This window comes from Cyprinodon tularosa, unplaced genomic scaffold, assembly GCF_016077235.1.
Source record: "Cyprinodon tularosa strain WSP-4 unplaced genomic scaffold, ASM1607723v1 ctg101, whole genome shotgun sequence".
NCBI classification, from domain to species: Eukaryota; Metazoa; Chordata; class Actinopteri; order Cyprinodontiformes; family Cyprinodontidae; genus Cyprinodon; species Cyprinodon tularosa.
Window position 1 is genome coordinate 408,846 of NW_024037794.1, and position 24,840 is coordinate 433,685.

The 24,840-nt window shown below is 35.4% G+C and overlaps 1 protein-coding gene across 2 annotated transcripts; it reads right to left on the reverse strand.

Moving 5' to 3' along the window:
- gabrr3a (gamma-aminobutyric acid type A receptor subunit rho3a) lies at window positions 1-23,288 on the reverse strand. 2 transcript variants are annotated; one of them, XM_038277253.1, is made up of 9 exons: window positions 23,178-23,288; window positions 17,445-17,557; window positions 9,824-9,891; window positions 9,514-9,737; window positions 7,204-7,286; window positions 4,840-4,977; window positions 2,570-2,722; window positions 1,441-1,634; window positions 1-1,342 (listed from the first exon to the last, which is right to left on the reverse strand). In XM_038277253.1, exons 2-9 carry the CDS (start codon window positions 17,539-17,541, stop codon window positions 1,040-1,042), a joined length of 1,260 nt encoding a protein of 419 aa, XP_038133181.1. In that variant the 5' UTR covers window positions 17,542-17,557; window positions 23,178-23,288; the 3' UTR covers window positions 1-1,039. The 2 variants fall into 2 exon arrangements, with proteins under 2 accessions (XP_038133181.1, XP_038133171.1); XM_038277243.1 differs by lacking the exon at window positions 23,178-23,288 and adding an exon at window positions 18,048-18,455.
- Between the last annotated feature and the right edge of the window lie 1,552 nt (window positions 23,289-24,840).

The window sequence follows — 24,840 nt, forward strand, 5'->3', positions numbered from 1 at the left end:
CATATGTAAGAGATTTATTTGTAAAGATGTTGAGTAGGATAAGGGTATATTATCCTTTTTGTATAGGTTCCCATTTTACTGATTTTATACATGATGTAGGCTTGCAAAGAGCAAACTATGCAAAAGTCATCATAAGTTCATCCTTTTTGGAGCAATGTGGCCCTCACACATGTAGGCAACCACCTTCTTCCTAATCAGAATCAGAAATACTTTAATAATCCCAGAGGGAAATTGCTTTAAATGATTTGATTTAAATGATATGCCTGAAATCCCAAGAAAAGACACATAAATACCAAAAAGATCATATTGCGTCATGCCAAATAAAGCACTACAATGAATAAAAAAATAGGGTTGAATAATGTTGGTTAAATATTTTTTTCCCTCTTTTGACAATAATTGGCAAATTACACTTGAACACAAAGCCAGCAGCAGATCCTGGGAGAATATATTTAAAACAGCCTTAAAGTAAACAAATCTCCTTTTTCTTTTTTTTTTCTTTTTTTTTACAATAATATGCACAATCCTTACAAGAAATCTTTGAAAATAAATATCCAGAACCATGTGTATCTCTGATTTAAGTTTACAAAAGTGCTAATTAGGCTGTTTCTAGAGCTGACAAATTCATAAAAATCATAAAAATCTTTGCTTCTATTAATATGACATCACAGTGAGATCAGCGGCTACCCGCCTGGGGAAGGACCAATGTTTATCTTGCCAAATAATCAACAGGACAGATGCATGTACAAAAACTTTTTTCTTAACATCAGATTTCATTCCCTCTGAGTGATTGTACTAAAAGTAAACATTTTTCTTTTATTTTAAGGATTTTTTTATTATTATTTCTGTATAATTTTACTAAAGATGCCATTATATGATGTATGCTTTTTATTTTCAGCAACAGCTGATCTCAACATCTTGAATGCAAAAAGACATAAATTTTCAGGAGCAAACGTTCCAACAAACAGTAATAGTGTAGGATTAACCAGCATGTAGTCTTATTGGAAAGATCTTTTTTTTTTTTAAGTCTTTTTAACAAAAACTATGCATACAAACTCCAGTAAATGATGTTGAACAGTAGATAGGCCATAGGAAAGACGACTCTGGAGCATGAGTCGATCATGTAGCTGTTGCTCCGGATGAAGCTCAGGTTGTATTTAAGTGTATTCCTGCGACGGAGACGGGTTCCCTCTGTGGGTGTAGAAGCGGTGGAGTTTCGAGACTGGGTGTTTCTCTCTGTGTTGGGGGTGATGGCGACCTCTGGGAAAGAAGCCAGGTCAATGTCGTTATCATGGAAACACCCGTCGAAGGCCATGGCCTGGGTGGCATCGAAGGTCGTGGGGATCTACAGGCACAGAAGAACAGAGCAGAAAAATGTATAAAACAACAACCCCTAAACAAGCAGAAAAATATTAAGAATAAACTAAGAGGGAACACATAAACCTTTGCATTCTTCAGCTTCTTCATCTCCTCCACCGTGGTGAAATAGTTGACAGCAGCGTACTCGATGACGGACAAAAACACAAACAGGAAGCTTGCCCACAAGTAGATGTCTACGGCTTTGACGTAAGACACTTGTGGCATAGAGGCAGATACACCAGTGATGATGGTGGACATGGTCAGAACGGTCGTGATGCCTGCACAAAAACACACGCACATTGAACACACAGTTTTGGACAGACACATCTATCTAAAAAAGACAGAAAATATCCATTGCTTACTCATACATTCGCAGAAATGTTAAAATTGGTTGCAAAATCCTTGTTGAAAACATATTGTTTCATCCCATCCCTACTAAGCAACATTACTAACTATTGTTCAAAGAGATCCCCTCACCACCACACTTAGGTGGAAGGATTCTTAGTTTCATTTAGTTTGCTCCAAATGTTGACTCTAACAGCTGAGCCCTGCAGATGAAATCATAATTTTTTATCCCACATCATTTTTTACTTTTTTTCAATTTTTCATCCAATTTGTGAACAGTAGCCTAAGTTCTATTTTCTGGGATGGCAGGAGAGGTACAAAGGCTGTCCGTCAGCCACCAGCTATAAGGTTCATCTGATGTTACCTTGAACTAGTAGGTATTAGAGCTAATGTACTCCGCAGTCCTCTGACCTCTGATTATGAGGCAGTTTTATTCCCTTCTTATTTTGATGTTCTTAAATGCTTTATAAATAGATGAAATAAATTTCCTAAATGCACTTGATTGCTTCAATCTGACTGGGATTCAGGTTGGTGGATTTTACAACAATGACTACTTTTCTTTTTCTTTCATTCATTTCATTTTGTTTTTCATTTATATACTTATTTCAGACTTACATGAAATAAAGGAAAAGGTTGGCGACAAAGCTCACATTCATATCCTTAACCTTGTACCTCCTTGGAAACTGAGAAGGGGATAAAAAAAAGCCCTGCTTATCTAACTTCAAGACCCTTAGGCAATACAAATGAACGTTATGTTGTTAAACATGTCGTTATTTTCAGTTTTATATCTCCCCCTCTGAGTGATATTTGACGTTGGAACAGAATTTTCCTTTGTTCTTTTTGCATTTGCTGTTAATTTTCTCATTACCCAGTGAGACACGGGCAGGTACGGCTCTTCTGTCAATCCAGAAAGACACCCATGACAGCATCACCATCAGCATGGTAGGAAAGTAAGTCTGAAGCATGAAGAAGAAGATGTGCCTCCTTAGGATGAAGTTTATGTAGAGTCGATTGTACCAACCTGAAATAAGGCAGAAATGTAATAAAAGTAACTGTAAGAAAAAAGAAAACATGATTAACATAAATCTGGAAAACAAGATATTTAAATAATCTTTTAGTTTAAATGGTTCATTTTCTACTTTAGAGACTGAACTTTCCCTTTTGATCTAGCTTGTAGATGTGTTGGTTTGTTTTATCAGCAGCATACTGTAGTTTTCTGCTAGATGTCATTCTGAACTTTTTCCTCACTTTGCTACTTTCTTCTGTTGTTCTCCAATCAAGCAGTTATTTTCTGCTTCAAACTTCTTAATATAGCGCTTACACCTGAACCAATATTTCCGTATTCTGCCATGATTATTTGTTTAGAGTGAGATACCGTCAGAGGTGTCAAAAGTATTAGTATATATTCCTCATGTAAAAGTATAAATCCTACAGTTTAAAAACATTTTTGTAGAGTATCAACTTAAGTTTTTTACTCATGTAAAAATGTAAAAGTACCATTTTTAAAACTACTTAAAGTATGAACATAAAAGTAGTGCAGGAAAACATGTTCTGACATATGCATTAAACTTTATACTGGTTACTAAACTACCCAATTAAAGGAACTTTTCTGGATAACTTCCTTATACTTAATTTTCTTAATTTTATAACTAATGGTAACAGTGTCAAATTTTACTTTGCTTTACTTAAAAAAAAAAAACTATTTATTTCACCACTAAGTCCAACCATAATGGAATTGTCTGGATGAAACAAATGATTTTGAGTTTTTTGTTTAGCTGTTTTTATATCAAAAGGCGATAATGAAAATGAGCTTAAATGAAACAAAGATAACGGGCCTAATTTTAAACTGTAAGGAGTAGAAAGTAGAGATAATTGCATTAAATGTAAGGAATATAAGGAAAAAGTTGTCCAAAAAATAATCACTCCAGTAAATTTTATTTTAAATTTTATTTTATTCTAAAATGTGTTTTAATTGAAACATTTATCTTATTCTATTTTTATGTGTTTATGTATTTTAGCCTTAGCTTTTATCTCATGTTCCTTAACTGTGATTCCTGTACCGCACTTTGGTCAACCCCGGTTGTTTTAAATGTGCTTTATAAATAAAGTTTGAGTTGAGTTGAGTTGAGTTAAAGTATAGATAGCCAAAATTTATACTTAAGTAAGGTAATGACGTATTGGTACTTTGTTACTTGACACCTCTGGATACTGTAAAGCTATGAAAAGCTTTTAATTGTCATTATCTACCAATGATATGTTTGTTTTGGTGTTTCTTGCGTGACAAAAGCTAAGCAGCAGGCTTTATCTCCACCAATTGTATGCATTCTGCTTTTAAGCCAGTAGATTGTAATTTAACTGTATTTCTTTCCTAGATGAACTCTGAATAATAGCAATGGTTAGAACTTCTTTACTTTTCTAAATTTATCTCAAACATAGAAAGAATCATGAATAAGTGTTTCCACATTTCAGGGCAAATTATCTTTCTTCTCAATAGGCCATACAATCACAGCAGAAAGCTGCTCATACCATGCCAATCTCTGCTGAAGTTTCTGCTTAGCATTTTAAAGGAGTGTACCTTTCCATTATTACAGCACACATGCTCAAAATATGGCAAAGTTAACATCTTAAATTAATCACCAGTTGACTGCGGTTCTACTGTATGCTTGTTCAGGTGGAACAAGCATAAAAGATAGAAACTGAACCTGTAAGCATTTATATGTAGGATTTTTGCTAATTTCTTGATAATTAATATACTAACATCGTTACAGATTTGTTGTGATTTCGCACTTTATAAAAACTAATTTGAAAAAAATCAACAATAGATATTTACCTGAATATTCTTTCAGCAAAAGTCTGATAAATAAATCTTCATTCTCTAAACATGCCAGCAACTGATCTCCCTTTTCCGCTGTTCAGAAATTATTGATTCAAAATAATAATCTGAGCTCTGCTTGCCATCCGTTTTTGCGTAACATAACACAACGTTGAAACTCAAACTACTATTTTAAAAAGATTTATCAAAGAAAATATAATGCAATTACAGCATTTTTACTTGCTTTATTAGAAAAGAGGGCAGGTCAAGAGCTCTCTGGTTGTCTCTGAAGTGGACACAGCACAGAGAGCCCCAGCCTCACATACCAGTGCTGCTGTAGAAGGCAAGCCCAAAGGAAGGCTGGAAGTCTTCAATAAAAAACTGAGAGAGCACAATCTCATCAGTCCTTAATGAATCGTTCCCGTTCTTCCAGTAGAGCATTAGGTCGTTCTCATTGTAAGCATCTTAAAGAGAGGAAAGAAGGAACAGTGGTAGTTTTGCTTCTCTTACAAGAATCATGGATGTGTTCTCAGAGGAAGGACAGTTTTTTTTATTTTCTTTTTCAGTCCAGTGTCTGTCTTTCCTCTAAGATCATGCTCCATGTTATAAATATATAACAGAGTAAGAGAAACAGAACTGAAAACACAAAACAACACCCAGAAAAGTTCAAATAAACAATCCTTAATTGCTAAAACTGAAATATGGCATTACAGTTTGTTTTTTTCAAGAAATAAGTGTATTTCCATTGATTTGAGCACACACATAAGACACTTTGCCAATAGAATAAGATGATATATGCATAAAGTCTAATTCTCTTATTTTAAGGGCAAAAATACAAAGTTCATTGGCAGATCATTTTGTTAACCTGTTCAACTTAAGGGGAAGTCTATACTTATTTATACTTATTGTATTTATTTTCAATTATTCTTTTGCATTGTAAAAGACAATACAGTCAAAAAAGGTCTATTAAACCCTAGATCTAAAAGACAATCATCTACAGTGCCTCTCAAAAGTATTCATACTCACTGAGTTTTTCAACCTTTTATCAGTTTACAAGCAAGACTTCAATGGATTTCATGAAATTTACATCATAAGCCAATACAAAATATTACATATTGGTGAAGTGGGATATTATATCCAAACGTTTTTAAGCTGTTATGAAGCCTAGGTGAAAGTTCAACTGAGGAAACTAATTGCGCTCCTACATCCACCTGCGACACACAATCAGCTTTGAACCACACCTCCACGAAAGCCAATCAGCATCCAAAGTTCATATTAAAAGGTCTCCGATCCGCAACTTTTCCTGCTTCTAGTGCGCAGGTGGTGTATGTGCTGTCTGACTTCATTCAGATGACCCTGCTTCAACCTGTCCGGCAGAAGGCCGCCATGTTGAGCCTGGTTCTACCAGAGGTTTCTTCCCAACAGGGAGTTTTTCCTCTCCACTGTCACTTCATGCTTGCTCATCATGGTCAGGTTCTCTCAACCTGTGTTATCCAAACTGGACTTCCATCTTCCAGGTCCCTGAGTGTAGCTCTAGTGTCAGCTCACGCAGTCCACTGGATCTCCCCATAAAGCTCAGCAGACCGTCTCTCTAACCAGCAGTCTACAGACTGACCAACTTCATATGTCTCCACTCTACCACCAGTTTCAGGCCTAGGGGGGAAACAGCTCTATTCTTTGCTCCTGTTCATGCATATCTATCAAAATTAAGCGCTATGTTTCCTGCCGAGGTCGTAGCGCCAAAGACAAAGTAATGGTATCAATAAATTTCATCTAATTTTCTCTTCATGGTAGTTTTTCAGATTGAAATGTCATTAACAGCTTTATACATCTGTTGGCTGAAATGATTTCCCTGAGCTATGGTCAGTCCGTCGCATGCATATGAATGGCTCCTTTTATTTTTCTAATTCTAACCAGCTTTCCATGTCCTATTATCTAACATAAGTTTCCCTAATGCTGCTAGGTTGTTATGTTACCATAGAGATGTTGTGGTCTCTGCAGGGGAATCTCAGTTTTCCAGCAACCATAACATTTTGCATGTCAGAAAAAAAAGCTTAGCTTCAGATCAAAGCTTTGCATATTGATTTATGTTCTAACCCAGTTTTAAACTTCTCAGTGTTTAGTCTTCATGGTGCTATTTGTCCACTATTGTTTGCCAACAAACCTTAATAGAGGTCTATTGGATTGAGGGGTTTCAGAGTAAAGGAGGTTGATGTGATGGAATATCTTAAAAAAAAAAAAAAAAAAACTATTATTCCATTCATGCTTTTGGTTCCACTTCAAAGTTATGCAATATCTTTGTTGGTCTTTAAGATAAAGTCAGTAAATTAAAGAGAAAGTTGGATGTAACTTAACAGAATATGAAGAGTTTGGGTAGGGATCTGCATACACAGAAACTATACAAACTGATTCAGGTTAAAGACTTTTTTTTTTAGATAACAGTAATATTTCAAGTTTTGTTAGTTATCGATAGTGGTTTGCTGTCAAATACAATGAATTAACAGGAAATTCTCTTGTATACATCTTTAAATAGAAACCTACTGGCTGTAGAATGATTTTTTTTTTTTATCAACAAAACAAGTCTACATTAGTTTGGTTAATAATGGAACTATGTTTGTCACTGAACAGAATCAGATCTCAGAGGAGTTGATTTGGAGGAACTGTTTCCTAGACCTCTGTTTGATACTCACAGCTCTCCAGCTCCAGAGAGCAGTTCTGTGTGTCCAGAGGGAAACTACTGAAGTCCATCGAGCACAGAGCAGTCACAGTGATCCTAAAACACAACTTAAAGTTATATGAACACTCATGTCATTCAAATCATTCAGTCTTTAGTAGAATGCTCATCCAGAAGCAAACAATTAAACTGTGTGTGGTATTATGGGGGCCTGTTCCGATGACACAGATTGGGACTGCAGAGAGAGGAAGCAAGATTGTTGACATCTGCAGATAACGCTGATCTTACAAATCCTGTTAGAGCTAATTTTCCACCTTCTTTTACTCTGCTTACTACTTCTATCTTTTTTTTATACTACATCTTTCTGACAATAGCTGCTTATCTCTAGTACCCAATTATCTGAGACATACCAGTTAACATGTCTCAGTAAGTATTATAAGAGGAATTCCTGTTTTGATGATAATATTTTTTGCAAAGCCAAACAGCGCTTTAGCCATCTTTAGTAGCCATGTACAGATAAAACACTTTTGAGGTTTCTCTACGTATGCGTATAGTGAGAAAAATTAACTCTCCATTTTCCTGAATAAAAAATGTGACTTTGACAAATACGAGAAGGCTAATCTTTTCTCCAACCCAATATCTGTCCCCCAATCGCAACATAAAATACGCATATCATTAGTTTATCAAACAATTGAAGTGTATGAAATAAAAACCCTCCCACACCTTTTGGCCAGACTGTTCTTCACTTGCTCTTGCTCCAACAACTTTTAATTTCAGACTAAGAGGATTTGGTCAAACATAAAAAGGTGTTTTCAAATGATTTCATGGGGAAAAAGGAGTATAAGAAATGTTATCTTATATGAAAATTCCCTTTCTTATGATTAAATCCAATCAACTACGGTATATATGTCTCTGCTTTCATTGGTCACACCAGGTCTGAATATATTACCTGACCTGTAGAATAAACAGATGACTTAAGAAGAACCTGTTGGACAACAGGAAGTAGACTAAAATATATAAAAAATATATATATATACATCCTACTGCAGTTTTTTCAAGAATTAAAGTTTACCAAAAATTTTGGGACTCCAGTGAATGACAATCAGATCCATTATCCACGAATGAAAAAACCCCATTAAACAGTAATCCAAGATTGCCTCAGTTATTCACCAGAAGGACACAAAAGAACCCAGAACAACATATAAAGCAGGCCTCACTTGCATCAAAAGATCATATTTCAACTGTTAAAGCCAGGCTGGTAAGATCGGTACAGGGAGTGGCAGCTTGACCTCTGTCTGGCTGCCTAGGCCAGCTATGGATACAGTGGCTTGTCAACATCGACGTGTGTGTAAATAGGGAATTAATGAATGTAGAAATGCTCTGGAGTCAACAGATTTTATTAAAGCATCATACAAGTATGGACCATTTCCCTTTTTTTAACCTTCATATGGTGAAAATGTCCTTATTCTGCCCTTTCTCCACTTTTTGGTTCTGTTCTACTTTTTGAGCTTTCAGATAGACTTTAATTTATGTCATTCTGTGTTTTCTGGGTCATTGGTTTCACCTCCATTTTCTTTCATTCTCTAATAGTTTTGTAGTTATATTTAAACAGTGTTGTATTTGTTTTAGTTACTTCTGTTGGCCCTTGTGCTAGTCTCTTTTTCGCTAGCTCCCTTCTAGTTGCTTCTATCAACACCTGCTCCCAATCATCTAATTAGCCCATTCTTTTTTTCTCCCATATATACATCCTCCTGTGCAGTTCCTCATTGCTGGATTCTCTTCATTAATTAACACATTCGTTCCTTTGATTTATTCCATTTAACTCGAATGTTGATGTTAAATACAGATGACAAGCTGACTTAACAGGGCTTATTGAAAAGTTTCCAGCATCAGCTTGTGAAAACATAACTGCATGGTTTATTATTAGATTTTTTTAACAGATCAGATAAAATAATTTTTTTTTCTCTAAATAAATTCAATTTTGTCTTTGTCAGTATTTTTTTGTTTGTTTAATAGCCAAGCCAAGTGTTTCAAAAAGTAGGTGGAAATAAGCAGAAGTTCAAAAATATTTTTAGTAGTTGGTATATTAAAGGTTTAAAATACAAATTTCCATCCCTGTTCCCCATCTGTGTTTGAGTGGGTATGTAAAAAGGAGATCTAGCATGAGACATGCTGCAGCTTTTTACCCATTAGAGTTAATAATCAATTACAAGCACCAACAGGATGAAGATGTAAGTCAGCATAATCAGTTCTTATCTATATAATGAGCTAAAGGTTGCTATCAGAGGGACTTCTAAAAGGCTTCTTTTTTTTTTTTTTTTTTTACCTCACACTGTAGAGAATATTTCCATCTGGGAAAACCCTCAGCATAATATTCTCCATAGTTGTATCATGGATAAATGAACGCTTTGAATGGACAAAGAACACGTCTGGGACCCAAATTTTCTTGACAAGTCGTGCATCGAAGGTTCGACTTTTGTTGCTGCTGGAGGGAAAAGCCAGCCGATCGTCCTGCCAGTAATGCCTCAGATAGAGGGTCATGGTGAAATCCTGCAGAAAAGTTAAAAGGGAAAAAAATCAGCACGTAAGCTGAGCGCTTCATCTTGGTTAACTGCAGGAATCACAGAGGTGCATACCATGTTTACTTCAGATATACTGTCAATGCTCTCCACCTGGACATCTATTCCAACTGGAAGAGCGGAACCTATAACAATATGGAAATAAGAAAGAAGAAGAAAAACACTTCAAGAAATATAGAGAGCTGATATTCTTTACATTATCTGTTACTGTACCTTTCGCTGCATTATCCTCTAGTGGGAAAATTACTCACAATAAGTCCTAAAACAGACAAACATACCTAACACAAGAAAGCTCAGTACCTACATAGTCCTTAATGAAAAAATGAAAACAAAAAGTACTTTGAAGATATTTTAGTTTTCTCTTGTTTGAAAAACCTTTAGCAGAAGGATGTAATGGATTTCTTAAAATTTGTTTTTTTTAATGCTGGCAGAACTTCATGACTTCTGCCAGATGGAAACAACTGAAGCACTGAAAACAGAGGATGAGAAATATGCATGAATCGGCTTACTGGCCTAACTGATCTGGCTCATTTCTATTAAATAAAGGCTATTCTACCAAGGTGTTATAATAATGGAGATCTTTAGGGTATTTTTAAAGGGTTGCTTAATGGCATTAAGGCTTATTATTTTCACTGTAAAGGGAAAATACTATGCAAACCATTTTTTTAGGCCTTTAAATGCATTCTATGTATGTAGTTATGTTATGTAGTTATGAGTTGCTAGGAATGCAAAAGAAAAAAAAATCTCTCCAGGTGCTGTGCAAATATAATTTCACAATATGGGGCACAATCTGTTCAGTTTTCTCTACTCCCATTACATTTTTGGACAATATTGTCCCATTTTTTGCTGCAATAATAAAATGGCAATAACACAAAATTTTGACACATTTGTTTAAAGGACTGGCTCTGCAGGTTTGTCCTCTTAATTATCCTCTTGCTCTGTGTTAGACCCTGCCTTGAATATATGTAAAGATGAATGGACAAGCCTTTTTGTTGTTGATATCTTTTGTTTAGATTTGGGAATAAAACGTTTCTTTGCTGCCAGATAATCAGATCTCTGGTCTCAAAATGCAAAAATAACCAAACAGGGTGGAGAGGAGTTGCACTATGTGGAACCCAGCTGAATGGTTAAAATGTGAATAGGAAAGATTTAAAAGTGTGATATATATTCACCTTTAATGAGAGTCTTTTTGAATTTCTTCAAGAATAATTTGCAGGAAATTTGGAACATCTTGGTATTTAAAGATTTACCCAGATATTTAAGTTGAGTTACCTACTTCACCTTCTGACATTTTCTATTTGAATACATTTTGATCCTGTAGCATGTAATATGCCAAGTGTAGAGAGAATTGACTTACTCAACATTTAACTGAGAAGCTCTGGGAACCAGATTGTTAAATTATGGAGTCTTTGTGTTATAAGTATATTTTTGCTAATCAATTATTCCAACATGCCATAACTTCAGTGAAATAAAAAGTATACATAACTAAATGTTGTATGCAGGTTAAGGAAGGACCAAAATAACAAAAAAAAAGTTATTACATTTGTTAGAGATAAATTAAATGCATAATCTCCAAGGATCATGCCATTGATTTGTAATTTATTTATTAACTTTATGGTACAATTCTGCATCACTACCTTAATTTATTCAATCAGTTAGCCTCCTGCTTCACAATTAGTTTGCAGGATTGTTGTCAGAAATTTTTTATCTTTCTTCTATTATGTATTAATTTATCCTATTTACTCACTATAAAAGTTTTCACTCAGTCTGTTTCTCTCTCAAGGCCACACATTTCTCTCCAGGCTGGTGTTTGGAGACCAGACATTGCTTCTTCCCATAACAAATCAGGTTCCTTCTCAAGGTTTATTCATAACATATTACTGTTATCCAAAGTGTGTGTAATTTGTTATGACTCTGACTGCTTTCCATTGTTGTAAGTAGGGGGGGGACGAACCCTGCCCAGATCAGAACAGGGCAGAATGCTGTGCCATGAAGGCTTCATGATGAACTGTTCTCTCTTTGCAAAGATATTAATAAATGTGCCGACTGAGTGAAATCCATCGATCTCCTTTTATTTAACTAGGGTGAATAGTTGAATACTTTTTTCCCACGACAGGATAGAGCTAGATAACATAGAAGTTAAAAAGGCAGTAGTTAATTTCATTGTATACCAAACCATGGGATCTATAAAATAAATAAAAACAGAAGTTTTTATACCCTTAAAGTTTAAGTAAAGTCTTTGTTTGAATTTAAATTTCCTAATAATTACATTTAATTCTACATTAAATATAATTTCATTTTTGAATTGATTATATAACATTTAAATAATAATGCATATTTTCTGTAAAGATAATAAAATATGTAGTCATTTTATTTTAGCTTGAATCTCTTTTTGAAATTTTAATTTGTAGTTGTATTGGTTCTCAGCACTTGACTCACATTTTCACTTCCTTTTAGCCAGCGTTTTATTTGCAAAAAAAGAAGGTTTGCAAAGGAATAAAACAGTAGAGAGGAAGACCATGCAGGAGGGCTGCAGTTTGCATTGATTAATCCAAATTGTCAAGAGTTTTGCATTAAATAATCCAAGAAAAAACATGCTTCAGATTGATCTATCATACTGAAAATAAACGTATCTGCATATATCAAGCAGCAAAGTTGTTATTAACATGTTTTAACCGATATTGTAAAGGCTCAGTTCTATCATTTATTATGAGAGATGTTAGGATCTGAATAGGCTGAAGGATGATGCATCAGTGGTGAACCTATGACTGATTTTTCAGCTCATAATGTTTCCCAAAACTTTTTTCATTCTAGAAATGTGCTCCAGGCTTTTTTGATTAAACATTTAAAAAGATACATAGTCAAAAACCTGCATGGATTTAACATGTTTTATTATTTTGTAGTAAGTTTATGTGTAGCTATTTCAGTTTGAGTCTTTACCTAATCCTTCATACAGCAACAACAACAACAAAAAAAATAATAATCACTGCTTATAACAATCCCATCAGCAAGACTTTCAGCTCACATGACCTGAGTAGACCTGAGGACAACACTGGGAACAAAGGCTAAATGTACAGAGAGGCGGCAAAACAAACAGAGCTGGATGAGCTAAAGCTGGTTTAAAAGAGTTTTAAACACAACAAAAGAGACATCAAATACCACTTAAGCTGTGCATTAAATCTGTAGGTTTCTCTACAATGAACATAATGCTTCCTAAGGGATCATCTAAAACAGAGAACATGGACAACATATGATGTATACTTTATATATACTACTGTATTCTCTAAGTGCCATTACCTAATGAGGATAAACCATCAGTGTGCAGCAGCAATCTAATAGTGAAATAGAATGGATTATATTTCAGCCAGAAGGGGAATAAAAATTAAGTTTATTTATTTATTTATTTTCATCAGCATCAGTGCAGACTCAAGGAAACAGTAGCAAGTTAGAGTAGGTTTCTGCTAAAGCTGAAGTAACACTTTTGACCACTGCAGGCTGCCAACCTGGGCCCCTGAGCAAGACCATTAGCCCCAAGTTGCTTCCTAGGAGCTGCAAGATTCATGCGGCATACTGCAGGGATGCAGAAGACATATTTTGTTGGAATGTACAATTACAATGTCAATGTAAAAAATTAGTGCTGTCAAAATTATCGCGTTATTAACGCGTTAACGCGAGGCCATTTTAACGGCGATAATTTTTTTTACGTGAGATTAACGCTATGTGGTTTTATGGTACAATTTTCCAAGTACATCCCGCTGCAGCCTGCGGGAAGGCGGGGCTATTTTCCCCCAGTGTATGCATTTCACATAGGCTTCTAGAGCGGAGCTCCTCAAGGAAAAAAGACGCTCATACACTGGGTGACGCTAGTGCCTTTTCTTTAAGCCCCACCACCAACAAACAAGTTGAGTGTCTGGTAACTAGTAGCAACCTGAAATACGCTGAGAAAACAGATTACTGAGGTGAAATGGAATCTGCTACGGCACTCTTGCTGTCTGTGTACGCCACAGGTCGGTATCGTGTGTGTGTGTGTGTCGGTGGGTGTGTCTGTGTGTGGGTGAGTGGGTGTGTGTGTGTTCTCATTTTTGTTAAGAGGCTGAAAAGTAACTTTCTAGAGCATAGACTATTTTGATGTATTGATTGAAAATTGTTCATTATTATCTTGGTTAATTAACATCTAATGTTAACTGTACTACATTTTATAGCAGTAGGGTAAAATGCTTGTCTTTGTTCAAAAGACTGTATTAACTGTAAAGACTGTCTTTTACATCAGCCTGTTTTCAGGGCCTTTTTTTTGGCTATATATTTGTTATTTTTTGCTACATGCCTCCCCATCTTCTTGCCATATGTTTCTATGGCATAAATCAGTATCTGTGACCTGTTTTCATTTTAAAAAAAGAACATTGGCACAAACCTAGCCTGTATGTATTTTTTGTATGTCATCGAGAGTATTTAAATGATTTTCAATCAGAAAAAAAATTTGCGATTAAAATGCGATTAATCGCGAGTTAACTCAGGCATTGATGCGATTAATCGCGATTAAAAAAATTTAATCGATTGACAGCACTATAAAAAATATAAAGCTCTGCAACTGAAATGACAAAGAACAGGTGAAATGGAATTATAAGAGTTTGATTATATGATAAACTCAGGGAGCACAACTGTATCCACATGGCAACAGTTTAAGGGGGGCACGTTTTTACCAAATATGTTAAAATCTAATTTTTTTTAAGTACTAAAAGTAAAACAAAAAGTAATAAAAAAAAATCAGAATAAAATAACATGAATAAAAAGAATATGTAAATCATTAATGATTTTAAGCATAAAAATTATTTCATATGTTTTGTTATTAAAAATAAAAGGCATGCAAATCCTTCATTTTTCATGTTTTTGGGATCTAGATATTTGCTGGTGTTTTCTCATCAATAATATTCATATATAGATTACTATTCAACATTTCTTGCGACACCTTGCCTAGTTTGGGTGCAGCCAAGTCAGTTCTAGGGTAAACATTGCTCCGTGTTTGTGGTCCAAAGTTCTATACAGCCAAAATGAAAGAAAATTCATTGCTAATTTTTTCCAATTTTTTTTCTTTTTTTTTGTTTACTTTCACAGGATTTAAATGAAAAATAAACACAAAGGGTCTTTATGGGCCCTCAAAGAGCAGTCATATATAATACATACATAACCAATATCCTGACATATTTGATAAAAATCAACTCAGAGAGGACAGTTTTGAATCAAAAATAATTATGAATAAACATAATTTAAACTTTTAGGATAATAGGCTTTATTAAATAGTTGTACAGTTTTATATTTGTATGGCTCTTTATCCACATAATTCAAGTTTGAGATATTTAACAACAGATGGAAATAAAGTAAAATGTATTACCTAACCACATGTGCACAAAATTATATATTCAAAGTGATGGAATGGAAGTAGGAGGAGACATTGACCCACCTCAGATGTATGAAAAACTCATCAATTATGGAGTTTCTCCCTTTTTAATAAATTCTGTCATTTTTATTCTGACATGTTGGGAATCAAGTTGTTGGAACGCTTCCAAATAAGAAGCCATTCTGGTCTCATGAGGGCTCAGAGTCCATTGTTAGCTTCTAATAATCCTGCTTCTTTTGAGAAATTACCAATGATCCTGAAATCCTTCTGCATACAGCATCACCAGCTTGTATCTTGATAGTTTTTTTTTTTTTAGGAGGAATGTTTTGGTATTTCTCAATATTGTTTGGAGTTTTTTTTTTGTATGATATAATTCAGAATACAGTCATGCTTATTGGTTTGTTGTAACTTTTTGGCTTTTATAGATATCGAGTCATTAACTCCAAATCTTTTTCAAATTTTTCGTATTGTAATAAATTAAAACAATTATTATATTAAACATTAACCAATATAAGCTTACACAACAAATCTTAAAATCCTGATCAATTAATAAATAAGTCAATCAAATGTATTTAGAAATGAAACACAAAATATACAATGAGAGAGTAATTTAGATTGTCTCCATAAAAACATTTAATTTAGGGAAAAGTATTTGCATAGGTTTTTTTTTTTTTATCCACCATGGTAACGTGCACATTATCTTAAATTTAAACTTTATTTATGCAGGCAATCTCATTGAGATCTCATTGATAGAGTTTGCATGCATCAACTCATGTGCAGCCTGTTGCAGATGTTCCCATTTAAAGCTACAGTGTTTAATTTTCAGCAAAATCTAACGTCCAGACTGCAGACCGCAGCAACATGAACATCTCCCCCCCACCGCTTCTCCCCCCCAACAGTACGGCGAGCGTTACGGGACAAAATGTCTTCCACGACGTCCGCATCACCTACCTTCTCAAGTGATGAGGTTTGTTTACATAGATAATTTTACAGATAGTATTTCATTAGTCTGTGTAGGGTATAGATTTCAGTTCATCTCTCTCAACTTGCCGTAGTTACTTTCGAGCGTAATGGGAGATCTCGCAATCGCTAGTTTGTTGGCTCTGCGCTGCCGTAGCACAAAGATGTCTGCCTCCATGGCTGCGAGACCCGCTCCTATGTAATTATAAATAACGAATTCTAAGGCAACGCAAATATTAAGGTTAAGAGGCTGAGCTCGTAGATGATGATAAATAACATAGTTATGTATAATATATTACATTTCTGACTGTATATCTCTGTAATTATTACACACTGTAGCTTTAATTATTTGTTCTTATTCTTATATTATTTTATTCTTATATCTTATTTTACACTGTATAGGAAGGGTGCAACTGTACTTTTTGGATTGTAATTTTATTTACTTATTTTATTCTGTCTTATTATATTATATTTTATTTTGCTCTGCTCTATTTCTGTAAACGGTTGTACTGCAGGAAAAGAATTTCCCGCAAGAGATTAATAATGTAATTCTGATTCCTATTGAGATCAATATCTCACTTTCAAGAGACCTGTTTAATGAAGCAATAATATTTTCAACTGCAGGAACAAAACACATAATAAAAACATTTTTATCAATTCAATAAACTTAAGCAAGTTGCAAGTGAGAATTTTTGTGCTAAAATAAATGTACTTTGTCCCCAAGGAATCCATCTAGATCACTTCAACTTTAGAGTATTTATGCCACACTGAAGAAACGGGTGTCTGAATAGCGAAGTTTGAAGCAGCATCGTCTAAGTGTCAGGTATTAGGTTAGGTAATGCAGCAGTAATGCAAGAATTTTAAAGATGCACCAGCCTATGGATTGCTATTTTTACTGCAATTTGCCAAGAATTTTATATCTGCCAAAAAAAATTACACGTTTTTACTATGCAAAAACCTTGCTAATTAAAGAAAACTGCCTTTAAATGCATATGAAGGAAGGGAGTTGAGAACATAGTTCAGATTCTTTTGCCTGTACAGCTGCTGCCTGAAATCATCGTCTCATGCATGGATAATCTAGGTCAACATGTTTTTTTCTGTGAGGCACTGCTTGTTTAGGGAGACAAACATGATAACCTATATCTAGTTGACTACATGATGTGAAAACGTTAAATCTAAATAAAAGCAATAAATTAAGTTGATGGTTGGACCAGTTGAAAGATTACCTTAAAAAGCATTTTTTGTGACCTTAAAAGTGGAACTCTGCTGTGTATGAATGATATATAGAAATCAACTGAGCTGTATTTTACTCAGCTGTATTACCTCCAAAGCCTGGACGCATTGCAAAGTCATGATCTTCAATCCGAAGTAGCTGTTCAGATTTAATTAGCAGGGATTTTGTGCTGTCCAGCTTTTTCATCTTAAGATCCACCCGTCTGAAAAAACAAGAAAACAACCAAAAAGAGCAAATGACAGTTCAGTCATTCTCTTTCTAACAAAAGCAGATTTAAAGCAGAAGCAAAATCTGGTTGGGAGAGTGAGTGGTGGCTATTTGCACTTTAGCTCTGATTAAAACGAGAGCCTTGACCCGAATAAAATCAGTTCACTTACATTCAGGGTTCTGGCACTTGTAATTGGGTCAAAGATAATGTGGGAGCGCTCTTTTATCTACCTCCTGTGGTGATTAGTGTCTTCCTAGAAACAATCCAAAGCTGACTTTAATCGTACACACGACAATGTGTGACAGAGGGAAATTTCAGATCAAAAAATACCTCAAGAGTCACACGATTTACCGCCTGTTCTGACCTCGACCCATCAACATGGTATTAATGGGGTCATTGGGATCAATTATGCACGGAGATATCAGGAAACAACCACGTAAAAAAAAAAAAAAGTTATGACCAAGAGAAATAAAAGATATCTCACCCTCCATGCTTTACTTTATTGCTCTCCCCAACGTAGACCTCTTTGTGCCTTTTCTTGTTAGGGAAGGTGCTGCTGTTGAGCTGAGTGACAGGCCACAGCCAGGCCAAAACCATCAGTCTCAAGGCCAGGAGGGCCAATCTCATGATTGAGCAGGGGCTTCAGATACAAGAGGAACCCAAACGTCCCTCCCAGTTTGTCAGTGTCTCACCCAGACACGGATCTCCTGGTGTCCTATCGGCACATCCATGTCCCGGGTTCACTCATTCTGTCCCACCAGGCAAACGCCAGCTCATATCTGCCTCATATTTCTCTCTCATGTCTGGTAACATGGCGAACATCAGTGGAGATATCCAGCGGCTCAGCCCCAGTGCACGAGCATCCTCCTGGCTGAGTGAGCCTGTCACTGTGCCATCCCCCCTGTCCTGACGCAACACGTTGCTCCAACCCCCCCGCTCTTCCCACCCCACTGATTTAAAACCAAATATCAATTTGTTCCTATAATGACAAAGGAATACCATTAATTCCTCTCTAATCTTCTTTTCTGCGGGTGGTGAAATCTTTCAGTAACCTACAAACTGGAGGCAGTGCAGGGCGGGGACAGCGCATAACACAACCTCCAGTTTCATCATCGTCCAGGCCAGATGAAAATAAAAGCCCTGTAGCCTAGTTTTTTTCGTTGCAGGATTTTCCAGCACTAAGTTGCAGTCGGCTGTGCAGAGAGGAGATGGATGATCCCATCCAGAGGAGTCAGATGTGAGCATATGTCTGCAGTGGATTCTGTAGAAACTGAACTTATGGCCTCTGGCTGTATAGTATGCAAGCCTAACCATATGATCCCACAACTGGCACTTCATCTAGGATCAGAGAATTGAATCATATTTGACTGATGTCCTCTCTTTACATACTTTTGTTGCTCTTTGTGATTTCAGAAAATGAACTGATTGCATCCTAAGCAAATATCAGTGTGCTTTTAGAGCAGGATTCACTGAAATGGAGGGAAACACTCAAATGATATCAAGCTCGTGCCTGCTGATGGACACATGATGGGAGAGATAAAACCACAGAGCATTTGGATTTATGTAAATTAAAAATCTGCTGGCCGATTTGCCCTACTTAAAACTCCAGAGCTAGTTCAGTGACTATTGGAGTTGTTTGGATTTTGGATCAGGCACAAAAACAACAGCAGCGTGTCCCAATGCTAACAGACTTGCACTTAATGACTTTTGTTTTTCTTCCTTAAATGTGGAATATTTTCTCTTGATTAATTCTGTTTTTTACTTGTAATATACATGTTAAACACTATACAACTAAACACACAATCACCATGGCTCCATCATGCTATGGGAAAGTTTTTTTTCTGAGAAGGGACAGGGATGATAATCAGGGTCCAAGGGTTGATGGGCGGAGCTAAATAGCAGAAAATGATCAAAGGCGAACTGTCAGAAGCTGCAAAGGATTTGAAATTAGATTTACCATTCACACAGCAAATTTAGAACTGTTAATTCAACTCTTATAGAAATAAATTGAACTAAAAATAAAAATTTAAAAATTTTTGAATAGTTAACACACTGACTGACTCTGGTATAGGTATAATTCTAACTATTATTTTAATTCAACGCTTATCAGGTTTGATTTTTTCATACACCAAAGTGAAGTGACAATAGTTTACAGCACACAGTAGAGTCGATCATTCATAGTGATTAGTGGTAGAGCTAGACTGTTTTTGTTTGTGGAGGCAGAGGTTATCTAATGGGAAGAGATTTACACATGAGAATACATTTGTTGATTTGCATTAGCAGTTTGTAGCTTTAGGAATATTCAAGAACATTGTAGTAGGCACAAAGGGGATAGGATTTGAGTAAGTAATAGGCAATAAGCAATGTTATAAAAATTTAATCCGAAAACTACTTGGAATGTCTTAATAACAGAAGCAAAATATAGTGCTGTGCAAGTATGGGCCATTTATCATTTTATACTTTATTAAAACTTTTGTCTAATCAATGAGAGACAGACAATTTTAGAGTTTATAATCAAAGATTTAATATGGTTGTGTTTTATTTTTCACGTAATTCACACAAGAAGAAATGTTTTAGAGCAAATCAGATACAAATACAACATGGTGGTCATGGCGCTAGTGGCATGCTCCCTTTAATCTGGGATTACAGTTGAATGAGGGCAGAGATGAGCAACGCCATCTTTAAGAATCAAGCACGTGGATCTTGGCACACTCATACATGTGACCCTTTAGGAAAACTTTCCACATTGGGATGTGCGCCCCCTAGAGGCCCATTAACCCATCCAGCCATCCATACAAACTTTCAGGATTAAAACATACTAAAACTAGATGCAGAAGTTTAATAAAAGCATTATGACATTGAAAACCATTTTAACTAATATGAAATTAGTTAATTTTGTTCATTTCTGTTGATCATAAATGACATGTCTTTCCAATTTTAATCACATCAAAACTTTACTCTTTTGATCACTGCGGTGCCGACCACACATATTTACTATAGTCATGGTTCAAATCAATTGAAATAAAATCAAAAACTTTTTTTATTATATGCAAATAAACAAATGTTCCCCCATCCAATTAAATTCTTTTGTCCACATTTGATGCCAAGTGGTTAGAGCATTGCAATTGAGGTTCTGAGTTCAAGTCGACACACTCCCATAGACTGCCACTCTCAGTCCATGAGGGAGACCCTTAACCCCAGACTGCTCCATGGGCACCACACAATGGCAGCCCACTGCTGCCCAAGGGGATGGGTTAAATGCAGCTGTGAATTTCTCCAGTGTGAGATCAATAAAGTTAAATAAAAAAAAATTCTAACAAAAAAAAAACACATTATACAACACCATATAATTAATCCAATGAAATAAATGAACTGTTCTTTATGTAACATTCAGTAGTGAGAACGGTACTGTATGTGGATTTATTTGGAGATCAAAACAAAAAAAAGTGTTTTTGTTAGCAAACTATTTAAGAGAAGGTGTTAAGTGTTGTGCCGTGCACCATGAAGCTGGTTAAATTGTAACCTGCCTGGTTAATTAGTCCATGTTTCATTAGTGTTAGGAAGGATGTAAAGTGGAATTACACAGAAACAGTTCACTGCACACTAGTGTGTTTTCACACACAAGCCTAAGACTGTTACAGGTTCAACGCCTTGGCAGAAAGCGCCTGGAATGGCAGAAACACAAGGATTTATCCTCAGCCTGCTGGTTTTCTCAGGGAAGTTTTGGTGGACAAGTTCCAAAGGTATGTACTGTAATGCTTGACAATTGCTGCCCTAAATTTGGAATATTTTTTCACAGATTTTCATTTATATGAATAAAACTGTCCAGGAACTGCAGCATATCTATTAGGACTGGTTGAAAAGAATGATCTAATGTTCTGAGACATGGAGGAGAAAGCTGTTTATTAGTAAGAATGAACAATCAAACTACTCTAAATCAGCACATCTATACTATGGAAGCATATGAACAAAGAAGAGAGCAGGAAAAATAAGCTTTGGGAAGCCAAATAAGTCCAATGTTGAAGCCCAAATAGGTTAAAATGGAAACATTTCTTTGAATTTTACATAAAAGCTGCAATTATTTTAAGGAAATTTGAGCAGAAAAAGAGTCTCGGAGTCATAAAAAGGTAAGAAACTAGCAAACCCAAAACATTGGACAAAGGGTTGAATAAAATCAAAAAGACTTTGATGAAAACCAAACACCAGGCTCAAACTGTAGAACCAGAATTCTACCACAAATAAGAAAAATAGATTTTTTTCAGATGGTAAAAATGAAGCAGGCTTTTTAGATGTCTGACATATAACGAGAGTCATGTGCCTCTTTGGCCTATGATAGGCTAGGCTAATCTGTTTAGGATACATTCTGCATTTCACCGAACGTCTGCTGGATTTAGGCACAAGTTTCTTTGAAGGAGAGTTAGGTATGGACCATCAATAGATTAATGTACATCTCCTGTTTGTATGTAAAGGTTTCTGTTTCACTTTTCTCCACATATTTAGTCTGAGTTATTTGTTTTATTTGCACCATTCCCTAAGTGGACGGCTCTGGCTGTTGACTCCCTTTGTCATTTTAGGTTAAAATGCTTTGCCTGTCTGCATACACCTTGTGCAGTTTTAATCTTAGTTTTAAGGAAACAAAAAACTTTTCCAATTGTTTAATAATCTCATGGCTAAAATGCAGCAAAGTGACGTAGTAATTTCAGTGGGTCACCTTGTTTTGTTTTTGACTTCATCCCATCTCTGCATCACAGAAATTTGGCCTAGATTCACCAAATAGTTTACATTATCCAGACCGTCATCCGTATATCAAAGTGCATTTTTGTTTAGAGTTGTTTGAATTTAAAATCTTCCTTTGTTTTGAAAAAGTGCATTTTGGAATTACCTGCCTGCTTAGAGCAATAACAAAGTGCCATTCATTTTATAATTACTACTTATTATACTATAAATTTAAATGTTATTCCACCTCTGAAATAAACAAATATGTTTTTAGTTGAATGGATGGACCCAAATACAATAACTGGATCACAGTTTTAGAATTTCATTTCAAATCAGTTTAGATTATGATCCATTCATCAACCCAGACTTAGGCTTAGGGGAATAAGCAGACAGGTTTTATTGAATGCAATATTTTATTAAAAACAACTAACCAACTGCATTCATGCTTGTCTATTATTGAGTAACTGCTACTTAGACAGTTATCTTAACAAACACAAAACTGAATATTTCTTATAGTAAAAGCAAACTATAAAAACCTACTATAAAAACTAAACTTTTTACTGTTTTCAAGGCTGCACTTAAAAAAATATGACATTTTCTAGAGAGCTATTCTTAACAACATTTCTTTTTGTTTACACTATATATGTATACAAAATGACAAATAAAATCTGTCTAAACTAATTTCTCATGTCATTCAGTCATTTCTCATGTACAAAATTATGAAATTAAATTAACAAAAATAAGTGAATGTATAACACGTTATATAATCAAAATTACTTGTAGTAGCCTGTCTTTGCATGTTGTGTACAGAATACTTTTAACTAACAGAATAATACAAATTAACTGTGCTGTTATATAACTGCATCTTTTCAGTCTTGTTACCAGAACTGAACGTCACCTGCATCATCCAAGATGACTGTGTCCTGCCGTGCAGCTTCAGACCCACCGGCACCGTGGTTATCCACTGGTACAAGCAACAAATCCCTGTCCACAGCTACTACTACCACAAAGATCAATTTGGACTCCAAAACAAGCACTTCAGCGGCAGAACATCACTGTTTAACTCCCACATATCTCAAGGCAATGCTTCGCTGCTTCTCAAAAGGGTTAAAGTTCAGGACAAGGGCAAGTACAAGTGCTACACAAGCACACGGAAAGGCAACCAAGAGATATTTGTCAACCTGGACGTAAAAGGTTTGTACAGTCTGTGAATTTTATATTTTGTTTGTTAAACAATTTGTCTGTCCTGCAACATCTCAAATAACTATTTTAGTTATATTATAGTCTATATTATAGTCTTTAAAACCGTTAAAATGATATGCTCAGTAACTCTACCCACAAAGAAAAACACAACGCCAATTGTTGTTAGCAGGAACATTCAGCACTTTGCCTATTTCTACAGGATACTGGAACTTTATTGCAACAGATCATTTAAAAAGTGAATTTGTAAACTAAATTCAGGCATTACAAACAAATAACTAAATTCAACCAGTTTTGAATCAAAAGAGATGGGTTCCTTACACCACCTGCTTTAAAATCTTTAGAACCTTTTTTTCAGGCATGAAAATATAACTAATAAAGCCCGTTCCACTGATGCACCTTGTGCCACTTGTCCGTCTGTACGGATCGGGCTGGGTACATCTGGACTGCTCACCAGTCCACTGCAGGGTAACACAGAAAATGGTCTCTGCTTAAAGACCAGAGGCTGGGCTTCAAACCAATAACCCTTTTTTCTCTACTGCAAAATGTTACAAACTGCAATACCATGCATCCCAGGCTGTAGAAATTACAGTACGCATGTTAAGCTTTTGGTAACGACTGCCTCAACTTTGAGTTATCAAAACAGATTAAGATTGCATTAATACCTCACATGTTGGTTCTGTTAATTATTTCTTTGTGAAACGTTAGATTTTTTTTTTTAAAAGTGCCTCATTTATAAATATAAAAGCATAGAAACAAAGTTGGTCCTATATTTGATAATCTCCTGAATGATAAATCATAGATAAAATATAATTAACTCAATTTCTTCTAACACACAAAACTGATTACAGTCAGACTTGCAGAATCAGGAAATTGCCTAAATAGAATCATTCTGACAACATAAAGCAGGCTAAACATACCAGGACAAATCATGTCATGATCTAGAGAAATTAAATTAGTGTTGAGAATAAAAGTTATTGCAATCTAAAGGTATGAAGGGTTTAAAAGTAATTTCTAAGCCTCCATGTGAACCTTCCCATGACCAGTTTAAATTTCTTGTCTGGAACATAACAATTCCTAATAAATCTGAAGCTTTCCTCATGTTCCGACATGTATCTTTGATCATTAATTACTAAAGATAAGCTTCAGGTCTTTGAGGGAAGCCCTCAGTGCCATCACCCTAATTGATTGATCTCTCCATAGATTTTATGCCAGATTAAAATTGGTGCTCCAGCTGGGCAACTTGAAAACATTGATGTTTTGGTTAGCTCTCTATAGCGCTGCAATTTTCCTGTGTTTTTGCCATAGTGTTACATCTAAAAGCCGAGTACTGCATAGGACCCAGTAGAGACCCAGTTATG

Coding starts and splice junctions, on each gene's coding strand:
- gabrr3a (XM_038277243.1), bottom strand. CDS start 18,190: ATGAGATTGGCCCTCCTGGCCTTGAGACTGATGGTTTTGGCCTGGCTG. Junction 7,287..9,513: donor AATATTCTCTACAGTGTGAG/GTAAAAAAAAAA, acceptor GTTGTGTTTTAG/GATCACTGTGACTGCTCTGT. Junction 1,635..2,569: donor ACCTGCCCGTGTCTCACTGG/GTAATGAGAAAA, acceptor GTTTTTGTGCAG/GCATCACGACCGTTCTGACC.